This window comes from Sceloporus occidentalis, unplaced genomic scaffold, assembly GCF_023333645.1.
Source record: "Sceloporus occidentalis isolate IW3139 unplaced genomic scaffold, rSceOcc1.0.p SCAF_5, whole genome shotgun sequence".
In the NCBI taxonomy this organism is placed as follows: Eukaryota; Metazoa; Chordata; class Lepidosauria; order Squamata; family Phrynosomatidae; genus Sceloporus; species Sceloporus occidentalis.
In genome coordinates this window covers 1985734-2005484 of record NW_028316985.1, presented here as the reverse complement: position 1 = coordinate 2005484, position 19751 = coordinate 1985734, and the positions used below count along the sequence as shown (strand labels likewise).

The window sequence follows — 19751 nt, the reverse complement described above, 5'->3', positions numbered from 1 at the left end:
ATCAAACAAAACTAGATATTACAGGGACTATATACAGCGGGCCCTTGATATCTGCTGCAGTTTGGTTCCAGCATTGTTACCAAAATCTGTGGATGTTCAAGTCATATTAAATACAATGGCATAGCAAAATGGTGCTCCTTATATAAAATGGCAAAATCAAGGTCTGCTTTTTAGGATGTTTTTATATATATGTATAATATTTTCAAACCGTGGATGCTTGACTTTGTTGGGTAAAGAATCTGTGGACATGGAGGAATGACTGTCTTTCCTGTGTTGAACCTGTTTCCACTTTCATAGAGAGATTTCTTCAAATAGCAATTGGCCTTGAAATGAAACCATATTGACTTTCCAGTAAACAATCACAAAACAAACACACTACATGCAAAGCAGAGAGGTGAGGAAAATTGTGTTGCGATGACAGGCCTCTTTTACTGCTTGACATGGGCACCTCTTCTAAAACAAGCACCAAGTATGGTCTGAGCCAAAGAAGAGGTGATTGATTCATGGATCTTTAGTCTGGTTAAAGATGACATGGGCAGGATTTCAATCTGTAAAATTAATCAGTCCAAGAAAATCAACTCGACCGTGTAAAAGTGAAGACAGTAATTATTAGATATACGAATAGATGAAAAGTGTCACTCAGCTTGACAGCAACACATGTAAGAAAAACCCAAGTGTTTTAGGAGTTCTTGGGTTAACTATGGCTGCTGCCACACTGCAGAATTAATGCAGTTTGACACTGCTTTAATTGTCATGGCCTCATCCTATGGAATCCTGGCATTTGTAGTGTGTTGTGGTCACAAAACCCCACAGTAGCTGGTTAACACCAGAGTGCAGAGTGACCAGACATCCTCCTTTTCCAAGACAATCCCTCCATTTCAACCTTCTGTCCAGGAGGAATTCCAAAATGTCTCACTCTAATTTATATTTATTTGTATGGCTGTTTTTGGTTTGTCTTTGGTCATGTTCTCCATTTTTCTTGGATGTCCTGTACTTTGCAGTGCCTTATCCTCCTTTGCAGTTAGGATATCTGGTCACCCTGACTGGGGCTTCTTACGACTTTGCCATCTCCAGGGCAAAGCTGGGCTGACCAGAGAAACCCACAAACCCAAAACTTTGGACTGACCAGAGAAACACACATCAATGCATCTAGAACTTTGAAGCTGAAAGTAATGGAGTTATTTGACCATGCATAGAAGGCCTTCGATGCACAAAATTCAGTTCAGCACAAATGCCACGCAAATAGATATCTATAAGTAAGCAAAAGCATAAAGGAACCGGAATGACCAAATTATCCATTTCCTACATTCAGCTTTCTTCCAGTCTAATGGACCCATGTTACTCTACCTACAGATTTTTGCTTCTTCACGTTGGTGGCCTTATTTTTACAAACAAAAAGAACAACAACCTTCAAAGTTCACCTTTGCTTTCTAGAACATGCTGAACATGGAGAAGTAAAACGCCTGAGGAATTAGTACTGATGGGGAGATAACTGTGAAACATCTTTAGGGACTTGAGAGGCAAACGACTTCAAAGAATTCCTCCAAAGATGATGCTGCCACAAATTGAGAATATATTGCTCACAAGGTACGGAACGTAACTCTATGGTTCATTTAGTTTGGATGCCTTTTGTAACCCAAGGTTCAGCTCTGGGCACTAAAGAAGAAAAGTGCAAAGAGAAAGAGGGGAAATCACTTAAATGGAGAGTAGAAAACTCCTGAAAGAATTCATATACCGTAGGTCCTTGGTATCTTCTGGGGTTTGGTTGCAGGACCCATTGTGGATACCAAAATCCATGGAAACTCAAGTCCCATTATGTACAATGGGTATTATTATTATTATAATTACTACTACTACTACTACTGTGGGCTCTTGGTATCCAGGATCTCCCATAGATACCAAAATCCTTAAATGTTCAAGTCCCATTATATAAAATGGGGTATTATTATTATTACTGCATTGGGCCATTGGTATCCGCTGGGGTTTGGTTGCAGGACCCGCTGTGGGTTCCAAAGTCTATGGAAAGAGAGGGATGTGGAAACTGTGGTACATGCACTGATAACCTCATGACTTGGTTTCTGCAATGCTCTCTACATGAGACTATCTTTGTGCCTACTCCGGAAACTTCAATCAGTCCAAAACATGGCAGCCAGAGCAGTCACCGGGAAAGCTAGAGGCGACCACATTACTCCTATCTTAAAATCTCTTCATGGGCTGCCTATTAGTTTCCAGGCACAGTACAAGATATTGGTTATGACCTTTAAAGCCCTACATGGCTTGGGTCAAACCTATTTGTGGGATCGCCTCCTTCCATATAATCCGCCCTGCACACTTAGGTCTCCTGGGAAAAACCTCCTACAACCAATAAAGACCCAGAGGACCTTCTCATCAGCCGCTCCCAAATTATGGAATGGCCTGTCGGAAGAGATCCAGAACATCACGAATCTTGACAGCTTCAAAAGGGCTGTCAAGACAGATCTCTTCTGACAGGCCTTCCCTGAATAAGTCGCCCAGTCGCCGCCCATGGACACAGATCATCGCAGAGAACGCAAAAACTGCCCATTCCTTTGTCTCTGACTGGCTCCATTGTTTGACTATTTCCAATTTCCAATTTTTAATTTTTCAGTTCTTTTAATTCTAGTGATTGTTTAATTGTTATTTTATTGTAGAATGGTTGGGGGGAGGGAATTAATGGGAAGCATTTTAACTGTATGCTGTAGTTTATATTGTGTTTCTATTGATGTTGTAAGCCGCCTCAATCCTGCGGGAGAGGAGGTGTGTGAATAAATGTATTATTATTTGTTTATTATAGGAGCCTTTGTGAATATGAAAATCAATAAATGCTCAAGCTTTATTAAATACAATGAGGTATTATTAATATTAATATTAATATTATTACAGTGGGCCCTTGGCATCCATAGGAGTTTGGTTCCAGGATCCCCCATGGATACTAAAATCTGTGGATGCTCAAGTCCTATTGTATACAATGGGAAAATATTATCATCATCATCATCATCATCATCATCATCATCATCATCATCATGATTACATTGGGCCCTTGATATCCACCGAGGTTTGGTTCTAGGATGCCCCATGGATATCACAATCCATAAATGCTCAAGTCTCAATAAATACAATTGCACATTATTATTATTATTATTATTATTATTATTATTATTATTACTACTACTACAGTGGACTCTTGGTATCTACTGGGGTTTAGTTCCAGGAGCCGCCAGGGAGACCAAAATCCATGGATGCTCAAGTCCCATTGTAGGCAAGCACTGAGCTTGTCAATAGGTCCCATAGTAGACATTACAGACCATGATGTAGTAAAATGGCAAAATCAAGGTTTGCTTTTTGGAATTGGTATTCTTTTTTAAAAAAATTCAAGCCACGGATGGTTGAATCCGTGGAGAAAGAACCTCTGTACACTTGGGCTGATTGTATTGATTTTGAAGAGCAGAAATAGTAAGGGCTGTTCGACAGTGGAACACACTCCTTCCTCGGAGGGTGATAGAGTCTCCTTCTTTGGAGGTCTCTAAGCAGAGGCTGGATTACCATCTGTTGGGGATGCTTTAATTGAGAGTTCCTGCATGGCAGAAGGGGGTTGGGCTGGATGGCCCTTGCGGTCTCTTCCAACTCTATGATTCTATGATTCTATGAAATACTTTTTTCTTTTCTTTTTAATGAAGGAAGGACCAAGCAAGAAGGTCCTTTGAAGTGCACTAGAAGGAGGCAGGCATTTGGAGCCTAGATGGATATTAAACTAAGAAATCAGAAGGGAAAATGGAGGAGGCAGATAAATATTCATTCTGCCTAACACCAGGGAGGAAGAGACTCTGGCTGAACTGAGGAGGTTTAATGGGTCAGATTAGGAGAAGAGGACTGTGTGTACTTCAAGGTACATTAAAAGGCTTTTTTGGAATGGCGCGCATGGGTCTGCCAGACTCCAACTTGTTCCACCTGTCATTCTGGATTTCAAGGGCTCAGTCCCTACGTGGCACTCATTGCTGTTGTCTTTGCTGTTTGTGTGCCTTCTAGACTTTTGCCTCTCTGCATAATAATAATAATAATAATAAGAAGAAGAAGAAGAAGAAGAAGAAGAAGTTTTATTTATAAACCGCTTTTCCGCAGTGATCAAAGCGGTGTACAGATAGAAACTGCAATAACAAAATACAAAATACAGACTAAAAATTGCAATACATAAATAAAACTTCAATAAAAACATTAAAATTATACAAATTAAAACCATTACATCAAATTCAAGCTAGCTGAGTGCAGTCGATAATACAGTACATATAGGGGAGTCACATGATATCAAGGAGCATCTGGGAAGGCTTGCCGAAACAAGAAGTTCTTGAGTCTCTTTTTAAAGCGATCCAGGGAGGTGGTGAAGCGGAGCTCATCGGGAACTAAAAAACTAAAAAACCCAGAATTCCATAGCATTGAGATAGCCTCCATGAGAGCAGACCGAGTAAACCAACTGTTGAATAAGAAGTCAATCCTCTTCATTCAATGGCTCTACTATCTTTGGAACTAGCAACTGGATTAGTTGTTAATCCCAGTGATGACAAAGGGACTGTACAGATGGGTAGGAAGCAGTGGCCAGATGACATCCCTTTCTGCCCCGTGGCAAACGCACACCGCGGCACCAATCTGGCTTCCACAGAGCACAAAAAGGAGCCTTTTTGTGCCCACGAAGGGGTGCCGTAGCCGCTCCCACATGGCTTGATGACGCCCCTTTGGCACAGCACCGTTTGGGCACTACACCAAACAGGTGTCTTCATGGTGTGCACCATCTGAACAGGTGCGCACCAAGATGGCACCCAGGCCATGGTGAGGGCTTTCAGCATGGGGACGCTCAGCCCTCAAGCCACCCGCAGGACAGTGCATTTTGCCCATCTGTACCAGGCCAAAGTTTGAAATGAAGATATAGATATCATTATAGGTTTTTTGAGTAGCGCTTTTAGTATTGGATTATGACTCTGGAGACCAGGGTTTGATCCCCTACTTAACCATGAAACCCATGGGGTGACCTTGGGAAAGCCACATGCTCTCAGCTTCAGAGAAAGACCATGGCAAACTTCCTCTGAAAGAAATTTGCCAAGAAAATCCCATTATAGGTTCTCCTTAAAGAATGACTTGAAGGCACACAACAAGAACAACAATACCTTGGTTGACATTAATCAAAATGGAGACTGTAGTTAACTGTGTGGCTATGGTCCATTAGGAGAAGACTAGGAATTGGAAAGAGAACCCCGAAGGAACTAGACAAGATCTTGATGTGTAAAGATATATAATTGAATACTAAATTTGGGATTGTCCATGTCATTCTATTTCCCATTTCTGTGTATCGTCATGAAAGCTGGACAGTGAGGAAAGACGGTAGGCAGAAAATCAACGCACTTGAGATGTGATGCTGGAAGAGACATCTATGGATACCATGGACCAATATAAGGACCGATAAATGGGTCGAAGAACAAATCAAGCTGGAACTCTTCCTAGAAACCAAGATGACTAAACTGAGGCTGTCGTATTTGAACATATCGGAAGAATGGCTCCCTAGAAAAGGCAACAATGCTTGGTAAGGTAGAAGGCAGTAGGGAAAGAAGAAGACCAAGTGACAGGTGGATTGAGTCAGTCAAGGAAACCATGGCTGTCCTAAATCTGCAAGACCTGAGATGGGGCATTGATGACTGGGGTTCGTAGAGGTGACACATTCAGAGGGTCAACCTAAATGGGTGTTGGCCGGATTGCTAAAACAAGAAGAAATCAACTGCACCAGGGTGAGAATTATGTGGCCCTTTAGATGATGTTGAAGTGCAACTCCCAGCAGCCCTAACAGCCTTGCCAATGGTGAAAAACACTGGAAGCTGAAGTTGGAGAACATCTGGAGGGCCACCAAATTACCACCCCATGAATAAAAACCATGCCTACAGCAATCCGGGTGCATCTACAGTGGGCCCTTGGTATCCACTGAGGTTTGGTTTTGGATGCCCCATGGATTACACTAATTCTGCACAAGGGCCATCCCCTTGCCAGGCAGGAAATCACAATAGCAAAGCACCCCCGAAAGATGGCCATCCAGGCTGTTTAAAAACCTCCAAAGAATGAGATTAGACCACTATCCAAGGGAGTGTGTTCCACTATCGAACAGCTCTTACTGTCAGGACGTTTCTCCTAATGTTGAGGTGGAATCTCTTTTGCCATAGCTTGAATCCATTGCTCTGGGTCCTGTTCTCTGGAACAGCAGAAAACAAGCTTGCTCCCTCCTCAATATGACATCCCTTCAAAAATTTAAACAGGGCTATCATATCACTTCTTAATCGTCTCTTCTCCAGGCTGAATATCCCCAGGTCCCTAAGTATCTCCTCATAGAGCTTCATGGTTTCCAGACTCTTCACCATTTTGGTCACCCTCCTCTGGACACACTCCAATTTCCCAACATCCTTTTTGAATTGTGGTGCCCAGAACTGGACACAGTATTATTCCAGGTGAGGCCTGACCAAAGCAGAATAGAATGACACTATTACTTCCCTTGATCTAGATACTATACTTTTATTGTTTCAGTCTAGAATCGCATTGGCCTTTTTAGCTGCCGCATCGCACCGTTGACTCATGTTCATCTTGTGGTCTACTTGGACTCCTAGATCCCTTTCACACGTATAAGTCTCCATAAGCCAGATGTCCCCCATTCTATACCTGTGCATTGCATTTTATTCCCCCCCCCCCCCCTAAGTGCAGTACCTTACACTTCTCTGTATTGAAATTCATTCTGTTAGCTTTGGCCCAGCTTTCTAATCTTCTTTGCTGGGTCACTGCTCAATTGTGTGGGAGCTTTTGAATGAAAATGATGTGTGGGCGCTTTGTACTTGAGCCAGTATGCTTGCAGGTTGCAACACATTGACACACAGGTATGTCATTTGGTGCCCACCTTTTCTATATAAATGTCCCAGGAGTTTTTTGTGTGCTGCCATCACTTCACACAAGCAGAGACAAGAAGACAGGAACCGAGTTTCTGGTAGGGATATATACACACAGCCCTAGGGCAAACTCATCATTTGGCCTCCTCTGTGACTGTGACTGAGGACTTTATCACACAGGGACAACTGGAAGTATAAACGGGGACTATTCCATGAAAATGGCGCATTCACAAGATTTTCAGACATTATGATTAAACAGCCATTATCCCGGGAATATCCCAGGAATATCTCACAATTGCAGTAAAGCTTTTCACATGACATCGCATTGAAAAGCAATGAAAGTTCCATTAACTCCTGAATAACCAGGCAATAAACAGCAACAAATCATTCATGGGAAAATCCCAAAAATGCTTTCTTGCTGTTTATTGCCTGGTTATCCCCTGGTTATTCTCGGGATAATGGCTCTTTCACTGCATTGTGTCTGAAAATCTAAATTGCGACTCAATAGTAATAGCATGATTTTCACGGGATAAACCCCATTTAAACTTTCAGTTTTCCTCCGTGTGAGAAGGTCGTGAGAGAGTGTGACTTGTACATTGTGGGTTTCTATGGCTGAATGGGGATTCAAAGCCTTGTCTCCCAGTATCCTGGTCCAGTGCTCAAACCACCGTCTCAAATTATAAGCCAGTAGTTAATTTTAATTTAGCAACAAGTTTTGCTGCAATGGGTTCTACCATCACTTTTATTCTTTCTGCAAAGGTATAGATGGAGCTTGTAACATGCCGCTGCTTCTCCCTTTTCGGCTTCCTGATCAGCAGCTTCTTCTTGCAAGGTAAGTCTCTGCTGGGATTTTCATAACTGAATTGTTGGGGGCAATTAGCTTACACTTTGTAAATGCTTAGGGAGTGCTTAAGTGCACTGATAAGCGGTATAGAAATGTATTTGCTATTACTATTGCTATTGCTATAATGTCCCATGAGTTGAACATGAGTCAACAGTGCTATGCAGCAGCTAAAAAGGCCAATGTGATTTTAGGCTGCATCAATAGAAGTATAGTGACTAGATCAAGGGAAGTAATATTGCCACTGTATTCTGCTCTAGTCAGGCCCCACCTGGAATATTGTGTCCAGTTCTGGGCACCACAATTCAAAAAGGACATTGAGAAACTGGAGCCATGTGTCCAAAGGAGGGTGACTAAAATGGTGAAGGGTCTGGAAACCATGCCCTATGATGAAAGACTGAGGGAGGTGGGGATGTTTAGCCTGGAGAAGAGAAGGTGATATGATAGCCTTGTTTAAATATTTGAAGGGGTGTCATATTGAGGAGGGAGAAAGCTTGCTTTTTGCTGCTCCAGAGACTAGAACGTGGAATAATGGATGCAAACTGCAGGAAAAGAGATTCCAGCTCCACATTAGGAGAACTTCCTGGCAGTAAGAGTTGTTTGAATGTGAAACACAATCCCTCGGAGATTTTGGTGGAGTCTCCTTCCTTGGAGGTCTTTAAGCAGAGGCTGGGTGGCCAGCTGTTGGGGATGCTTGATTGTGAGTTCCAGCATTGCCAAAGGGGTGGGGGGTGGGGGTTGGACTGAATACAATTCTATGATTCTATTTGAACATATCTCCTTTTATGAGCCCATGAAAATGCTAAGATTGTCTGGAGAGGCAATCTCTTTGTCCCACCATCTGCTCAGGCTATTTTGTTGGGGACATGGGAGACAGGGCCTTCTTGGTGCTCCCTAGGCTCCCAAACTCCCTTCCCAGAGAGGTCAGGATGGCCCTGGCCCTCCTCTCCTTTTCGAAGCTGGGGGGAAAACAACTTCTGTACTGTCAGGCTTTTTCATACTGACGAGAGTTTGTTGGTGTGCAACTCAGACTTTAAGGTTTATATAGTTTTCAATATATTTTAATATTTTAAATGTTTAATGTTTTCAACTCTATAAATCATTTAATTATTTTTAAAACTTTATATTTATAACTTTTAATGCTTTTGCATTGTTTTTAATTTGTACAGGTTAAGTCTCAGAAGTCCGAAATCCAAAATATCTCCAAAACCAAAAATATCCACATGAGTGGCTGAGATACCATCTCCTCCGCTTTCTGATCATTCAGTGTACACAAACTTTGTTTCATGCACAACATTATGAAAAAAACATTGTGTACAATATGATCTTTGGTCTATGTGTATAAGGTTTATATGAAACATGAACGCATGTCATGGTTAGACTAGGGTCCCTTCCCCAAAACATCTCATTATGTTTATGCAAATATTCCAAGATCTGGAATACTTCTGGTTCCAAGTATTTTGGACACAGGAGACTCAACCTGTATTGTTTTTACATTTGTTGTTAGCCACCTTGAGTCCCTATATCAAGAGAAAGGCTAGATATAAATTCATCATCGTCATCATCATCATCATCATCCTTAGTTTGATACCCTTTGGTTCTTTTCCTCAACCCTACCCCAGATATGCGTGTTGAACACTCTATATTCCCTATGTCTTTCTTTCTCCTTGGCTAGGCATTGAAGCTGCCCCTTGTCCTGAAGACTGGTTGGTAGAGGGCCGCGGTTGCTTTGGAATCCTTCCCGAGAAACAGACATGGGTCGAGGCAGAGGTAAGAAGGAAGACTTTGGGTCTGACAATGGAATTGGCGCTAATACACTTAGCACACCCTGCATATCCCATGTTTTGCGGAGGCTTCATATTTTCATATCGGAGGCCAGGCACATTCTCAAGTAGTCATGATCACCTTTGACACACCAGGTGGATTTCCCATAGGAAAGTCATAGAGACAAAGACATGGGGAAAGGCCCAGGAAATACTGAATGTGAACCGATCGCTCCTTTCTCCCCCAAAGTCCTGGCTCTCCTTTTGTGCCTTGAGAGAAAGGAGCTTGCATTGCACCAAAGGCAGGAAGCCTGCTCTTCCTGCCTGCACCCTGCTCTGCCCCCAGCCAACTTCCCTGGGGTTGTCCTAATCCAATCACCATTTTTGTAACCCCAAAGTTAGTCATTTAGCCCATCCAGAAACCCCATTTTTGCTTCATGGGAAGGCCATCAGGTTACCTTGCAAGATCATACCTAGCACCCCTTGAAGCTAGGATTGCAAGTATAAATATCAGTCCCCAAACCATTGTTGTTAACTGCCCTCAAGTCAATCTTGACCCATGTCAACCCTATGGATGAGACGTCCCTGTTCTCCACTGCTCTGCTTAGCTCCTGTAAACTCCATGATCTCCTTAACAGAGTCCATCTCTCTGGCATGTGGCCTTCCTCTCTTTCTGCTTCCTTCCACCTTTCCTAGCATTATTGCTTTTCCCAGTGAGTCCTCCCTTCTCATGATGTGACAAAGTATGACAGCCTCAATTTGATCATCTTGGCTTCCAGGGAGATTTCAAGCTTGATCTGCTCTAGGACTCACTGGTTTGTCTTTTTAGCCATCCATGGTGGTCCACAGCACTCTTTCTCAGCACCACATCTCAAGTGCATTGATTTTATTGCTACCTTGTTTCTTAACTGTCCAGCTCTCACATCCATACATCGCAATGGGAAATATGATGGCTTCTACGATTCTCGCTTTTGTGCCCGGTTGTATATCTTTGCATTTTAGGATCTTTTCTAGTTCTTTCATAGCCACTCTCCCCATTCTTAGTCTTCTGATCTCCTGGCTGCAGTCCCCATTGCTATCAGTGTTTGATCCTATTTCTATTTCTTCAATGTCTAATGCAAATGTGTGTACGTTCTCTGCAGTCATTAGTTTTGTTTTCTTTATGTTCACAGTAAGCCTGCCTTTGCACTTTCTTCCTTGGTCTTCCTTAGTAGTTGTTCCAGGTCTGTGAGGTTTACTTCTAGTACAGTGGGCCTGTTCCAGAACCCCCCCCCCCCCCATGTAAGGAAAATATTGCGTATGCTGGAGCCCCATTAGAAGTAATGGGGCTCGTGCCTCCAGCACGGTGAGGAGGGGACGGTGTGGGGGCACACCGCATTACTTCTTCCAGGTCACGCCAGGGCTTTTCCCAGTGCAGCTTCCAGTGTATACTGGAAGCTGTGTAAGGCGCACCCACATATGATGCGAGCACATTGTATTATGGTGCCATCTGCATATCTTAGATTGTTGATACTCCTTCCTCCTATTTTCACTCCTTTTTCTTCCTTATCCCAGATTGCTTTCTGTACAATATGTTCTGCATAAGTTGAACAGACAGAGTGAGAGGATGCAACTTGCCTGACCCTTTTGCCAACTGGGAATCATGCTGTTTCTCCATGTCCTGTTCTGACAGCAGCCTCTTGTCCTGAGTACAGATTCCTCATCAGGACTAATAAATCATTGGCACTCCCATGTCTTTAAGGGCATTCCATAGCCTTTCAGGATCTAGGCAGTCAAAGGCTTTGCTATAGTCTATAAAGCACATGCTGATTTTCTTGTGGAATTCCCTGGTGCACTCCACTAGCCATTGTATGTTTGCAATGTGGCCCCTAGTGCTTCTTCCTTTCCTGAACCCTGCTTGGACCTTTGGGGTTTTTCTTCTCCATGTATCGTTGGAGTCTATGTTCTAGAATTATGAGCATAATTTTGCTTGTATGGGAGAGTAGTGCTTTTCTCCTATAGTTGCTGCAATTTTCTGTCTCCAAGATCCTAGCCACCAGAAAACATTGTGTGCTTTTGACATTGTTTACACTGGACACAAGGGGCACAGAGAGATCTATCTATTCGCTTTCTCCCTCAGACCTTGTCTGAGCCATTTCCCACTTTCTGTGGTAAACTCTGCAGGACAGGTAATATCACCCCCTCTGCAACCCTCAAACTCCATCATCCAATTTCCATACCTCTACAGAAAAAGTAAAGCGATAATACAGGAATACCCGTTTAACCTAAATGAATATAAGTCTCCAGGACCAGATGAACTCCATCCAAGGGTATTAAAAGAACTGGCAAATGTAATATCCGAGCCATTGGCAATAATAGTCTTTGAGGACTCCTGGAGAACAGGAGAAATCCCATCATACCTTGGGCCCAGGATATCTTGAGGACCGTCTCTCCCCATACATTCCGCCCCGCACCCTCAGAACATCTGGGCAGCAACTACTGAGGGTCCCAGGGGCTAGATTAGTCTCCACAACAAGGAGATCATATTCCATCGTCGCCCCGACCCTCTGGAATACGCTGCCCATTGAGCTCCGCTCGGCCACCTTCCTGGCCCAGTTCAGGAGGAAGTTGAAAACCCTCCTGTTTTGATCAGCATTCCCCAATACAAGTTCCAGCTAGTCTCCCCCCTCTGACAGCAAGGGTAGCTGGCTGATGGGGTTTTTAATATTGATTTTAATAGTCTTTTGCATTTGTATTATTGTCTTTGTTAATTTGCTGATGTTGTATTGTATTGTTTTGATTTGTTGTTCACCGCCCTGATCATGGGAAGGGCGGTATACAAATAAAATTTTTATTTATTTATTTATTATCAGACCGGAGGAGGGCAAACGTTGTCCCCATCTTCAAAAAGGGGGGAAAAGAGGATCCCAACAATTATCGACCAGTTAGTCTGAGATTAATCCCAGGAAAGATTCTGGAGCAGATCATTAAACAGAGAGTCTGTGAACATCTAGAAGGCAATGCCATAATCACAAAAACTCAACATGGGCTTCAGAGAAACAAGTCATGCCAGACAAATGTGATCTCTTTCTTTGATAAAATTACCAATTTGATAAAATTGATAAAATTGATGTATTTGGCGGAAATATGTTCAAACAAGTACACAATATTATACTATGTTTATTACGTTTATTATATGGAGAAACATTATTATTATTATTATTATTATTATTATTATTATTATGTTTTTTATATGGAGATACTTAATAAAAATGTATTTATGTATTTACTTTAAAAAAGGAAGGTCTTCCTAACGCTTAACCGGAATCGATCTGCTTTCTCGCAACCTTTCAGCTAAAGTGCCAGGAGTACGGCAAAGGCGGCCATCTTGCTTCCTTTCGGACAAAAGCCCAGTGGGATATTGTGGCGAAATTTATCATCTCCAACTTTAAGGATGTGGAGGATGTCTGGGTTGGACTGCATGACCCTCGCAAGGTGAGTGCGCCAACCCTTGACTTTCTTCCACCATGACAGCACCCCTGCTATTTGTATGAATATGATTTTTTAAATACTACATTGTGCCCTTACTTTACGCGGGGGATCCCTATGCTCAAGCCCCATTTAAATGACCAGGGGCTTGTGCACACGGCGGCATGGCAGTGCACGCCCCATCATCCCTATGGGACGCACTGTCCCTTCTCCCCACGCGGCTTTCAGTGTATGATGCGGACGCACTGTATTAATTCCGTTTCCATACTATTTTTCACACTCTTGTTATGAATAGTATGTTTCTTCACTAACATATATAATTTAAGGAGCTATGGCATTATAATTACAGGAACCCTTACAGGTTAGAGGGAAAGGACCCCAGTGAATGTGGGGAAATGCCAAATGAAATAGCACTATTCTTTTTACCTAAGAGAAGACCTCTCTAAGAATCTCCAGGCCCTCCAGTGCAACTCTATAGTCAACACCTACCAGAGGTTGATCATAGAGTCACGCTGGAGGACCTACAAATGCCTAGAGAAGTGTTTTCTCTAATAACCTCTAGGTTATCCAACACAACTCTATGGTCAACGTCTTGCTCTGGAGAAACTCGATTCCTAGAGAGAACATATTACCCCAAACCACAAATAATCAAATCTGCCAAAGTTAAATCTGCAAATGCATAGTTAGTTAGTTAAGTTTGCAAATAAGGACTGAAGAACTGCAAAACAGTTGAATAATTCTGGATTTGCCTTCTCCATGGAGTTTATCACACGTGAGGAATTTCTCTTATTTTCAAATGAAAAGAAAGTGGGGCCAGAATGCATTCACGTGAATTCGCTAGTTCAGCGAATTTACGTAAATGCGAATTGCATTCTAACTGGCTTCCAATTGCCCAAAAGTAGCATGCCATTGCCTGAATTTGCGTGTGGTAGTCTATCATGCAATAACATGAAACCACATGATTGCGTTCGGACTGTCTTCCCATTGCCCGAAATTGCGTGTAGTGGGTTATCATGCAATAACATTAAACCCCATGATTGTATTCAGATTGCCATTGGATTATACTTCCAATTTCCCTTGTTTGATAAACTCCCATGTGTTTTCCGGACTATATAGCATCCCTTCCATGCATATGTGAAGGACTTTTGGAACAATTTCAAACAACAATTTGTTGGGAGGGGGAGGAAAACAATTAAAATGGGCTTTTTTTATAATTATATAAAAGGTTTTGTTAGTGTGATTTCATTGCTCTTTTATTTGGAATAGTTATTTGCAGAGCAAAGAACAAAGAAAAGAGCATCCAGGGAATGGGAAAACAAGAGGTTTGGAGCTGGAAGGAGAAAAATGGGGAGAGGAGACAGGCAAGGAAGTTGCTTTGTACACATGAGAGTGACCAGACATCCTCCTTTTCCAGGGCATGTTCTATATGATAGCTGTGACTGTTATTGTTGTTGCACCAGCAGTATACAATGCATTTTGGAAGAGAAGAATTAGTTCACTTCATTTGGATAAAATCCAAAGCAAATCCTCTAGAAAAATAATAATTTAAAAAAAGAAAACTGATCTGATTGCTCTGGTCACTGACAGAAATAAATTGTTGTTGTTGTTGATCTGATCACTCCATTGACAGATCTTTGAGGTCAGTGGGCAGAGGAACATCTTTATTGGCAGAAAGGCACTTCTGCTGGCAGACCAGGCTTGTGCCTAACCAAGGACGTAGCCGGGGGGGGGGGGGGGTTTCTTGGGGTCCGGACGCCCCCTTCTGTTAGAAAAATGGTGTGTGCTGCTGCGCCACCGCACCCAAGCCCCAATATAATGATGGCACTTAGTCTGGACCCCCCCCCTTCCTAAAATCCTGGCTACGTCCCTGGTCTAACCGTAACAACAGGCACATTCTTGATTTGGGATTGTATTGTTGTTTTAAAAACAGAATTGCACACCCAGTGGCCAGCATCTGACGTCTTCCTTGCATCACAATCGTCAACATTCCTGCAGCTGCAAAACCATCATTCTGCTGACTGCCAGCACTATGTGTCCAATGGTGTCTCTGCCCATGTGTGTGCCCAAGTATTGTCCTCTTGTGTAGTGGGAAATAACGCATAGGAAATGTTCTGCAGTGCCAGAGAATCCATTTGTGCGCTGACATGAATGAATCATTAAGCACCATCCGATCCAAATATGTGCAGCCCCAGGGCTAGAATCGTCTTGGATAATTCCTTCCACAGCTTTGTTGTTGTGTGCCTTCAAGTCATTTCTGACTTACGGAGACCTGAAGGCAAACTTATTGTGAGCTTTTCTGGGGCTGAGAGTGTGTGACTCGCCCAAGGTAGGTTTCCACAGCTGCATGGGGAACCAACCCTGGTTTCTAGACTCATAGTCCAGTGTCCGAACCACTACACCACATCGGCCCATGCCATGTTGAATGGGTCAGTAGCCAAGATGTAAGGAAATCCAGTTGATCTGATGGTCAGTAGGCAGTTGATTCAATTTGTCGGACAAGGACTAACAACAGGGACCTGAATTCGCTAAGGCAGTTGTGGGTGCGTAACCTAGAGCCACGCTTTTGTGATCCGCTTGTATTCACAATCCCAACGAATTCCCTAGTTTAGGGGATGCATAAGGATCATAAAACTCCCGAAATCCCAAGCCTCTGCGATCAATGGGCGTCCATTTCCCTAGCAATTGGGAAGCAACCGGTTGGTGGTCTCATAAGATGTGAGTATTTTCAGGGTGTCCTGCTTCTGTCTGCAACTCCAGAGATTGCTCACAGAAGGGGCTGGCAATGCCAACCAGCTGCTTCTCAATCGATAGGGGAACAGGCCCCCACTTATTGCAGCGGTGGCTGCCTATGAAGTGGGGATTGGGGAGAGTGGATGGGCCAGGGGACCCTATGGTGATGGGTTAGTGAGTGCTGCCCATTATGTATGCCCATGTGAAATGGCCACACTTGTGAAACTCTGTTTCGGCTCTGTTGCACAAGGACCAAAAAAGGACAACCTCATGTAGATGGGGACTTATCCAGCTGTCGAACACCAACAGGCCTCCAGCCAGTACGTTCACTGAATGCCATGCCTTTTTTCTCTGCCTTGTTCTTCAGACAAACAAATGGAGCTGGGTAGACCGAACTATACTGGCTTTCTTTCCTTGGAACATTGGGGAACCAAAAAATAAAGACGGATATGAACGCTGTGCCCACACAACCGTCAAGGAAGGTGAGGAAGGAATCAGAAAAACTGGGGGGCTTTGGTGTACTCGGGGGGCATGGGTGATACTTTGCAAGAGATATTGGCTCCAGGGGAAGTCATAGTGCCACTCTATGCTGCTTTGGCCAGGTAAAGTCTGATCATTTACCTGGAATAATACTGTGTCCATTTCTGAGCACCACAGTTCAAAAAGGATGTTGAGAAACTGGAGCGTGTCCAGAGGAAGGAGATATAATAGTACTTGAGCATCCATGGATTTTGATATCCATGGGGGGCTCTGGAACGATACCAAGGGCCCACCGAACTGGGCAATAATAATTAAGGAGCGTTCCAAAGGAAACCCCAATCAATATATTTATTCTTCCTATTTTTAAATATACTTAACTATGTAGCAGGGGTGTTAAGGAACCTTGCAGGGGAATTGTGAAGATGCATAATGGGACACCAGCAAGAAAGGTGCCCCAATGCAAGTGCCAGACATTTGTCCGGAAAATGGAAATCAAAAAGCTTTGCCATCCAGAGATAACCTCTTCTTGTTTAGGATGCTGGCATTTATTGTTCAGTCATTTCCACCTCCTTGGCTACAATTCCTCCCGGAATATTTTGCTTTTATAAATGGCTGCTTGAGCCATCGCACTTTGATGCAGTTTGGAATCAGGCAGGCACTCTGTCCAATTCAGACTAGATCCCTCAGTGCTACTGATTGCACCACAAGGCAGAGAGCACTGAACACATAGTTCACATCCAACATATAGTTCAGAGCATTGTTTTACTGTCCTACTCTTCCAATCGCTGTCTAATACCACCTTTTACATTGTTAGTTCTTCTATGAGTGTGTATGTGTGTGTGTGCACTGCTCTGTGAATGTTGAAATCCTTTTACCGTATAACTAAAACTACATTCAGACCTTGAACTCTGGAAGTCTAGTAGTTTGGAGCCAATATACATAGGCTGAAGTTCCCAGCTTTTAACGTTGCTCAAAAGCCTTCTCGATGTTTCCTGTTGAGCTAAATAAATCCCCCTATTGAAGTAAATTGTGGGTGCCCTCCTGGGACCCACAGTCATTTGAGTAACATCACAATGCACTATGGGACCATTGTGTTTTGGTCCAGTTGTGCATTGGTCATAATGGGCATTGGTCACTTTGCAAGCTCCATGATGTGACAACATCATGACAGCCCTTTGCTGAATAGGGATATTACAGAACTGTCAAACTCTAATTCCCACAAACCTACGTCTATTTACAAAGATGTAGCTCCCCAACAGGATTCCAGCTGTGGTCCCTTTGGGTCGGTGGAAGCAACCAATTCAAGGGCAGAGAGAATTTGAAGGAATATTTAAGGAACCAAACAAGATGGTTGGAGAGGGCTTTGTCATCCCCGTCTTCTGTATTCACAGTGCAGGGTCGCAGAATCATCCCCAGAATCAAAATTTAGGAAATGAAAAAGTGCCAAAGATACATGGATCTCAGACATTGTGTCCCTGTTCCTTTTCAGGTTTTAAGAAATTGAATGAGGCCAACTGTAAGGCAGAAAAGAGTGCCATCTGCAAGTCCAGGAAGATGTAATAGGGAAAGCCTTTCATCCAGCCTGCAACAAATATGCCACAGACATACTGGGAAAGGGACTGAATAAATCTTTTCCTGTTTAAAAATATTTGTGAGTGTTCTCTTTGGTTGCCTAAAACTGCACCAGTTTTCCCAGGTCTTTATCTTGTCTTTTTGAGTTCACAATATGCCCAAATCACTAAAGAAGCATAAAATCTGAATGGCCTTAAATACTTAAGAAACAGGTTTACAGACTTCCCATCAGTTCCGAAACTCCAGTTATTAGGTGTATTTTTTTTTTATTCTTCCAGATCTGTAAACTCGAGGGTTGCTGTTTTCCCCCTTAATAGTCTCTCCATGTAAAATGTGGTCTTGAAATGTGTGTCTTCCAACACAAATTGCAACAAAGCAGGAACTATGTAGTTCTGCAGATGTAAAAACACAAAAGAAGTGTACAGGCCTGTTTCATTTGGGTGATTTCACAGAATCAAACACTTCTGCATGTTCAAATTTGAGGTTTGGCGAGATATCAGAGCGCTCTGGTGCAGTTAAAATGGTTATCAAACTGTTTTATTTGTGCAATGTGGATACAGCCAAAGATTAATTTGTAGCTGGATGGCAGGTCATTCACAAACACTGCTCACAAATGGCTCCTTGCTGACCCAAAGAGAAGTAGCAAGGAGGGGCGACGCAGGATAGTTTCAACATCTTTATAGATTTTTGGACAAAATAATTGAATTTGCAGATAACATTAAACTGACAGGAGTAATAATTGTCTGAGCCATTTCCCACTTTCTGTGGTAAACTCTGCAGGACAGGTAATATCACCCTCTCTGCAACCCTTAAACTCCATCATCCAATTTCCATACCTCTACAGAATAAGTAAAGAGATAGTAGAGGAATACCTGGTTAATCTAAATGAATTTAAGTCTCCAGGACCAGATGAACTCCATCCAAGGATATTAAAAGAACTGGCAAATGTAATATTGGAGCCATTGGCAATAATCTTTGAAAACTCCTGGAAAACAGGAGAGATCCCATCAGACTGGAGGAGGGCAAACATTGTCCCCATCTTCAAAAGTGGGGGGGGGGGGGAGAGCATCCCAACAACCATCGTCCAGTTAGTCTGACATCAATCCCAGGAAAGATTCTGGAGCAGATCATTAAACAGAGAGTCTGTGAACATCTAGAAGGCAATGCCATCATCACAGAAAGTCAACATGGGTTCCAGAGAAAGAAGTCATGCCAGACAAACCTTATCTCTTTCTTTGATAAAATGAAGGGAATGCTGTGGATATAGTAGATCTTGATTTCAGTAAGGCCTTTGACAAGGTTTCCCATGACATTCTTGCAAACAAGCTTGTAAAATGTGGGCTAGACAAAGGAACTGTTAAATGGATCTGTAATTGGTTGACCGGCCGAACCCAAAGGGTGCTCAACCATGGCTCCTTTTCATCCTGGAGGGAAGTGACCAGTTGGGTGTCCCAGGGATGTAGCTGGGGGGGGGGGTTCCTTGGGGTCCAGACCCCCCCTTCCATTAGAGAAATGAATGGTACATGCTGCTGCGCCGCCGTGCCTAAGCCCCATTATAATGGTGGCACTTAGTCTGGACCCCCCCTTCCTGGGTGTCCAGTGGGGCTCTCTCCTGGGCCATTATGATATGGTGATAAAATTCCAACTTTTGATATGAACACAAGGATGATGGCAGCAAAAGCCGCTTCGCAGCAGAGCAGAAGAAATTCATCAGATCAACCTACCATTATGGATGAGATCAGAAGACTTACAGCCCAAATGGGAAAAAATGGAAAGGACATGGAAAGGAACTTCAAACAGGAAATAAAAGATCTGAGGAAAGATTTTAAACAAGATATCAAATCAGAGCTGAAGGCGGAGCTTAAAGGAATCAAAAGCTCTCTGGAGGACGTAATAAAAGAAATAAATCAAGTGATAGCAAGAATTGATAGTTTAAAGCTTAAGACGCATAATCTGGAGGAAAAAACAACT

General features: G+C 42.9%; 1 protein-coding gene across 1 annotated transcript; it reads left to right on the top strand.

Annotated features, from left to right (window-relative positions):
* The first annotated feature begins 7691 nt into the window (after positions 1 to 7691).
* LOC149311534 (C-type lectin lectoxin-Thr1-like) lies at positions 7692 to 17768 on the top strand. The gene is made up of 5 exons (XM_089526573.1): positions 7692 to 7758; positions 9443 to 9537; positions 12864 to 13004; positions 16096 to 16210; positions 17698 to 17768. Exons 1-5 carry the CDS (start codon positions 7692 to 7694, stop codon positions 17766 to 17768), a joined length of 489 nt encoding a protein of 162 aa, XP_089382699.1.
* Positions 17769 to 19751: the final 1983 nt, after the last annotated feature.

What these genes read in the sequence shown, in the direction of transcription:
- LOC149311534 (XM_089526573.1), top strand. Translation starts at nt 7,692, where the DNA reads ATGGAGCTTGTAACATGCCGCTGCTTCTCCCTTTTCGGCTTCCTGATC. An exon ending in AGACATGGGTCGAGGCAGAG is followed by an intron (nt 9,538 to 12,863) that starts GTAAGAAGGAAG and finishes GCAACCTTTCAG; the next exon opens with CTAAAGTGCCAGGAGTACGG. An exon ending in CCACACAACCGTCAAGGAAG is followed by an intron (nt 16,211 to 17,697) that starts GTGAGGAAGGAA and finishes GTTCCTTTTCAG; the next exon opens with GTTTTAAGAAATTGAATGAG.